Source organism: Poecilia latipinna, unplaced genomic scaffold, assembly GCF_001443285.1.
Source record: "Poecilia latipinna isolate Pla-1442-1.1 unplaced genomic scaffold, P_latipinna-1.0 Scaffold396, whole genome shotgun sequence".
Classification (NCBI taxonomy): Eukaryota; Metazoa; Chordata; class Actinopteri; order Cyprinodontiformes; family Poeciliidae; genus Poecilia; species Poecilia latipinna.
The window spans coordinates 501215-508281 of record NW_015113012.1 but is presented as its reverse complement, the minus strand read 5'-3'; the positions used below and the strand labels follow the sequence as shown (position 1 = coordinate 508281).

The 7067-nt window shown below is 36.4% G+C and overlaps 1 protein-coding gene across 7 annotated transcripts in view; it reads right to left on the bottom strand.

The window, feature by feature from the left end:
• Nucleotides 1-985: 985 nt before the first annotated feature.
• Nucleotides 986-7067, bottom strand: part of LOC106950360 (liprin-beta-2-like) — a 34109-nt gene continuing 28027 nt past the window's right edge. For 6 of the 7 annotated variants that reach the window (XM_015037151.1, XM_015037154.1, XM_015037152.1 and 3 more), the window contains 10 exons: nucleotides 6762-6897; nucleotides 5797-5932; nucleotides 5323-5448; nucleotides 5077-5227; nucleotides 4818-4929; nucleotides 4489-4577; nucleotides 4234-4356; nucleotides 3772-3897; nucleotides 1871-2059; nucleotides 986-1773 (listed from right to left, as the gene is read on the bottom strand). In XM_015037151.1, coding sequence (XP_014892637.1) covers nucleotides 1549-1773; nucleotides 1871-2059; nucleotides 3772-3897; nucleotides 4234-4356; nucleotides 4489-4577; nucleotides 4818-4929; nucleotides 5077-5227; nucleotides 5323-5448; nucleotides 5797-5932; nucleotides 6762-6897 — 1413 coding nt within the window. In that variant the 3' untranslated portion in view covers nucleotides 986-1548. Of the gene's footprint in view, nucleotides 1774-1870; nucleotides 2060-3771; nucleotides 3898-4185; nucleotides 4357-4488; nucleotides 4578-4817; nucleotides 4930-5076; nucleotides 5228-5322; nucleotides 5449-5796; nucleotides 5933-6761; nucleotides 6898-7067 lie in introns of those variants that run through there. The other variant, XM_015037156.1, reaches the window with a different exon arrangement.

Sequence of the window (7067 nt, the reverse complement as noted above, 5' to 3'; positions counted from 1 at the left end):
AATTTTTTTAAAATACAATTAAAAATGAAATTTTTAAAAAAAAAAAAAAAAAAAAAAAAAAACAGACAACTTACAGAGATATGCCCACATGTTGATCAAATACTGCAGGTAAAACGGTAGAACAGGCTGAGACCAGCAAACACCAACACAAATAGGATTAAACAAATCTAAGACAAACAAGTTTGCTGTTTATTTAAATACATCAAACAGGTAAAGTGCTCAATTAAAATGTCTGAAAAATAAAGAAAAAAATAAGCCTACTACTACTATAAGCCTTTGGCTTATGTTTCTCTTCACAAAGCAGAATTTTGTCTATCATTTTGATCTTTGAAATGCAGAGTAAAGCTACACTAACATAAAACTAGATACAATTTTATTAGTATTTCTTTTAGGCTGTCCCAATCAGCAGCAACATGTCCAAAAGTAAGACCAACATTTGATAAACAGCACCATAAAACAGATGTGAAAATACAAATAAAAAAAAAAAAAAAAAAAAGTAAAGCAACAGTCTGAAGTCTGGTCTGAGCAGATCTACATTTTCCATCCCGGCGATCATTTGCTTCCAGATGCAGCTTTAATATGCACTGCAGTTTCTAATGGGTTAATAAAACCGACACATATGGCTACTGATTACTTGCCAGTATGTATTTTTTTTTAACAATTATATCTGATTATATCTGGCTTGTTCAGGCATTAAATGAAACCTGGTTACATTTGTCATACACATTAAAACATTTTTTTTTATGTTTTAATGTGTATGAAATAGTCTGTTGTCAGTTTTATAACTTAAACTGACAACAGACTGTGCAAATATTTTGGTGTATCATAAGAATAAAAATTGGAAAAGAAATAAAATTAAAAATTCTGCAGTTCTTGCAGTTTACCCTCTTGTATTCCAGGTGGAAGTATTTACACAGCTTACTTATGCACTACGGTCCGTCTATTTATCTATATCTAATTTTGAAACAGAAATAAATATTACGCGTCAGAATTATTGGAAACCTACAATTTATTAAGGCATATTAATGAATGAAAATCTTATGTTCCAATTAGGTTAACTGTTTAATTAGCAGAAAACAATTTACACAATTTTAAGATCTAATATACTAAATGAAATGCCAAAAATAACAATTCCAAAAAATAAAAAGACACAACCTTGAAGTACCTCATGTCAATAATTAAGCTGTACATACAATCCTAATTTACATTTTAAAAAATACAGAAATATTTAGATACAAAATGGTCAATAAAACAGTTTTAAAGCAGTGGGGTAAGCTTTGGAATCAATCTTCATAAGGAATGCCGGGAGCAGCCTTTGTAATACTATTCACATCGTATTAGATACGTTTAACTCTTAAATACTGAGATTTTCAATCATACATCTGATCAAAAAAGACAACGATAAATAAAACACTTGTATATATTCATAGAGTCCTCCAAACCCATCCAGCAAATCCCAACAGAAATACATCCTGGTGAAAAGCCATAATAATCTTTCAGCAAATTTTAAGTCAATAAGTGGAAGATAAAACTGAGTTTCTTGTTTATTCAGTTTTTGTCTGGAACATTACTGTGAGCTTTTATAGCTGCTGGTTGCCACTTTTCAGCTTGTCTGTCCAAAGTTGAGCTGAAGCCTCTGTGTGCTGGAGTGAGCACCCGGGAAACTCCGTTCACTGTTAGCGCCTCACTGTCAATTGGGCAAATGTAGTCTGCAGATTCATCGGGTTTCCTCTTTCTGAGATGACTGAATTGGGTGAAGCCCAGCTTCTTTGGCTGAAAAAAACACAAAAGGTACAATATGATATTAATCCACTTTTACGTCTGTTATTTTTCTGTAATAACTATGGATCTGCTCAAACGGCCCTCTTACTTTGACTTTAGCAGTGGTAGTAAGTGGGACATGGCCTGTGGCGTTGCCATACTCTCGTTTCTCCTGCATGGCTTGAGGCCCAACCAGGGCAGCAAAAGCAGTAGCAAGATGACGTCGGAGCAAAGTCTTCTGTGGAGGAATATTTAAAAGCAGCGCCAAAGTCTCAGAACTGAAGCGAGGCTCCAAGATCTATAAAAGAACACAAAACAAAAGAATACATTTTATCCTAAGACTGATAATAAAATATTTAGTGTAGTTTGTTATGAAACCGTCTCAAGCCACAAACTACTAAAAACGGCTTTGAACAGCAAAATGTGTCCTCTGAAGCCATTTTTCCCCCTTTTAGGCTACCATTAGGATGAGAAGGTGGGAGACCTAATATGAAATGAATAACTAAAGTCACTTAGGAGTTCCTAAAGATCATGGTATATTACCGATTGACTTGTCTTGTGGTTTTCTACAGCAATTAGTTGAAAGTTTCACTTCAAAGCCAGAGGTATTTTGCTTGTTTGGTGTCCAATGACAGAGGCAGGCAGAGTCAAACCAGTGACCCACCCATTGCAGGATGAACTCCTACCTGATGTTCCTAAGGACCTTGCTTTGTGCATTGGCACAACAGTCTTGTGGCAGTGTGCTTTACACCACTACAACTGACGCCAAGCATTTAGTTGGAAGTTATAAAGCTCAGATCCAGCTGCAAAAACAAGTTCATTTCATGAAAAGTGCCTATACACTGTTCTTGAACTAGTTTAAAGGCTAAATGAAGCTTGTAGGTCTGTGGCAAGTGACACTGCAAAAAGTTGGCAACCTCTTCTCCGTGACTTTATGTAACCTATAATATTTTGCCTTAGTTGCTGTCATTCCCAATCAGTTCCACTCTGCAATATTACACTTGTTTCCATGGAAGTGATTGAAACAATTGAATCCAACGATGTGGATGGGTGACTCAATACTTTTGGCAAGTGTAATAGCATATTTGATTGATTTGATGAACAATCACTTGTGACCTGAACTGAAGAAGTGGCTTAATTTGCTGGACAAATAATCAGATTTATGCATATCAGATGCTGTAGCACTAACACTGAGTAGCTATATGTTTTATAGTCTTTGATTTGTTACCCATAGTATTTAATTTGTCTAAAGGAACCTTAACACTTTCATGCACAGCGGTCACTACAGTGGACAGCTATCTGAAAGCCATTTTCTTGTGCTTCTTGTGGATTTTTATGTCATAAATGCACACAGACCACTGAAGTGGACACTAATGCATCATAAAATACACTATCAACAACTGGCCATCAGCTGCAAATGCAATAAATTATTTTTGTGAAATCCAATATGGCCAACAGGCAAAAAAGCATGCTGACCGACCCGGTTCCTCCTTCTACAGTAGATGACTCTTGCAGGTAAACAAAATATTGTGACATCAGATAACCCATAAAGATCAATACTACTGATCTATTTTTCAAATAAGAACTTTGTATTTGGAGAAAATTACGATTGATTACCTAAAAAAAACAAAATATATATATTTTTTTTTACTAAATTTTTTTTCCTACCTTTTTTATGCCTTAAGAAAATCAACAAAAAGGAAAAAAATCCTGACATAAAGGATCATAATTCATCCATGAAAGGGTTAATGTACAATTTTAAACTTATTTTAAAAACATTTTTAGAGAAATAAAAAAAAAGGAAAGGCCTTTGGGTGGTTTTCTGCTTGATCTTTTCTTTCTTTAAACCCTCTCTTAACCTTGTATTGTGTTTCATTCTGAAACCAAGTGTAGTCTTTTTGCTGTTATTAGATATGCAAGATAGAAATGAAAGTATTTTTATTTAATGTAAAACCACAAAAAATAACACAAAACAGCTTTTTTTGTTTTGTATTTTTTAGCACTACTTACAATCAGGCCACCATGAACGCCACTCCCCCGTAGATTAGGAGCATACTCAGCAAGATCAACTGCTCTAAGCCACTCCATTACACAGTGGTTTGACCACTGCACTACCTCTGAAGGAGAGGGATGTTTCTGGGAATAAAAGCAAAATGTCATTGAAATAATATTCCATTGAAATAAAAAATAAAAAAAAATACCTACTAGAATCTTACTGTATAAGAAATATTTAATCACTGTTGATGGACAGAAAAATCAATTGTTTAAAAACAAACATAATGCCTGAGATTAAGCACGTTTATTCTCTGCTGCCATCCAGTGGAAGATTATGAGATTACATTTTCAGTAAACGCCTCCCTAGTAAGAACATCCATGCCTTTAAATAACGGTGAGGCATGGCCATATTTGTCATCGTAATACTACCACAAGTATATTTTTAGTTTCAACTTAGTTCTTTTTGTGTTTATCCACCTCTTCGCCTGGCCTGCGTCGAAGACAGTTTGGGTTGAACTTATTGGCATGAAGAACATGAATGGCACATTTAATGCTGAGATGGTGAAGCTGGCTGGTGACCTTTAGAGTCAAGAGGTCATTCTGGAATTACAAAAAAAAATATAAAAATAGAACATTGAATTTGATGAAAAGTTTGCTTTAATATGGCAACCAAAACAGCGTTATTACTTTAAGTGTATTAGAAAATTGTATGTTAATGTGATTAAGCCTTACCACTGTGAGATACTGGATCATCCGGCCATCTACTCGAGCCTCATGGAATTGGTCTTTATACTGAGGCAAACCAATATCATCCAGCCAGCCTACAGAGAAACAGAAAATTCTGCATGGATATGCTCACTAAGATACAACATTAAAAACATGCTTCATGCAAAAAAGTTGAATTTTCATGTTTTGGCAAATGACGATATTTACATTTTGTTAGGATGCATTACACTGTGTACGACTGTTTGGTTTATGGCAGAAGGAACCCTGCTTTATCATTGTGGATTTAACTAAAATTAGACCAGTTTGAGACATATTTCCTGCAGATTAACGCTTACGGGTGACCCAGATGTGATCCAGCTCTGACGATTTATCTGCAACCTTTGAAGTAAAGGCCCTCAAAGCAAGTTGCAGCTTTTTCCTGTGAAGGGGATGTTTCATGCCCATCTCCTGAAATCAGAAAGAAAAGTCAAAGTGGGAACAGAAACAATAGTTTGAACAAGTTTTACAATATTAGTATGACTCAATATACAAGTGTAAAGATATGTAAAAATCTATTTTTGTACAAGTGTTCCACTTGGCATGCGGTTCTCAAACCTTCTCAAAGTCTTGAGGTGTGGCTGCCAAAAGCGTCTGCCCATTTTCAACCCACTGTCTGGTCAGATTGATGTACTGGCCTAGCCCATAGTCTTCAAGCCAGCCACACACCTGCTCCTTGGTCCACTGACTGAATGGAATATTCAGGTCGCTGACAACAACAAAATTAATAATGAGACAAAATGTACAATTTATTAAGGTATTGAAAGTACAGCAGGAAAATCTTGAAACACAAAAGTGTTTTACCGTGTGGGGTTGGATTCAGGAGTTCGGGTAAGTCTGGGCCCCGCTGTTGCACGTAAGCCTCCTCTTCTGAACTGACCCGCGTCTGGATCTGCAGGCTGGAAGCCGCCAGACTGGGTTCTTCGAAGCCTGTATGAACAAAAGTGCAAGCTGGCAGATTAAAATGTCTGCAGTTTTGACGCTCAAACTAAATACTGGCAGACACTTTGCATGTCGGTGTATTGGGATCAACCAAATGTAATTCAGTGTACTGCTTTACCAGGGCAGGGTACAACATTCAGTTTTTTGTTTTGCTCATAGTTAAATCAGCAGATAATCTAACAAAGAAATATTAATGCCCATGATATCCTCAAGTGGTCAGTTAATCATATAACATTAGATTTAAAACTGCAACTGCAATAAAAATAAAAATAATAAATGTCACCTCTTTCTAATTGCTTGGACATAGCTTACTTGTTTCTGTGTCTCTGCACTTACTTTCCCCAGAATCTCTTGAAGCTCCTGTTGTTCTTCATGTATTCAGGAGATCCCACAGCTCGCTGGCCAGGCTGTGCCTCACAATGAGCAGGGGAATTCTCACTGGGTGTGCCGTCATGGGCTCTCTCCAGCTTTCCTTAAGGGGGTCATAAAAACAACAGTCAGTGGCTGAGAACAAATAATATGCAGACTTGAGACCAAAAAGCGCCGGTCATTTTTAAGGATTTTTTTATTTTTTGCTTTTACAGAGACATGTTTGTGTTGTTGAAAAAGTGCTTTACTCAGAATAGCGTCAGGGGGCAGACTAAGCTTCAATAACTTCCTGCCAAAAACATGCTCTTGACTAATGACATCTGAATAAAGATCATATCTGTTTCCCTGTAGTTAATGTGACAGAAACTATCTTGATAATGATAAGTGAGTATGGAGCCAGATTTTTTTTTTTTTTTTATAACATGTTTAATTCATGTGAAAAATGTGAGGTACCCTGACTGTTCACAATGCTTTGTTGAGTTGATAAACACTGGTTACAGATCACCGGGTAAATGTATCAACGTAAACAAAAGTTTTAGGATAATTTACATGGTGATATCTTTATGATAAAGTCTGTTGTCTGTGCCAAAGGTTCAAAGAGATAACAGGGTGTGCCTGGATTTTAAACTGGTCAGTCACATCAAAGAAGGGTGGAGCTGGGCTGAATGTGGTTGGTTCAAGAAACGGAGAGGTTGGGCTGGGTAAGTAACCCTATCCCACGATCCATCTGCTCTGACGGGAGCCTCTGCAATTAGCTGTGATCAAGAGTGCAGTGGTCTTCTGGTCAGAAGAGAGTGGTTACAGCTCCAAATTTGAGTCCTGTCTGCTCTCATGGGAATCTCTAGGCCTCAGAAATACATTATGCCAAAGCATTTTACTTCTCAGCCTACAATACCACAAACAACAGTATGAAACTTATTGTGTTAGCTTACTTTGACACGAGTCTCCATCTTCAACTGGATTTTTTTGTCTCTGAATGTCTGCATCATCTGTCTCATTTTGTTCCAGGAGAGTAGAATTCACGGGCAAAGTCTGACTTCTACCGTCACCCAGACCACCACGGAGAAACTGTTTACAAATTTAAAAGATAAACACATAAGAAGGGAGAAAGTTCTTAATAATTCTTATGCAATTCAACGAGCTCAGATCATTTAATGCATTTACAGCCGTGTGGAAAAAAGTGTATTTTTCTAACATTTGGAGATGAGGCTATTTTTTTTTTTTTTTTTTTTTTTTTT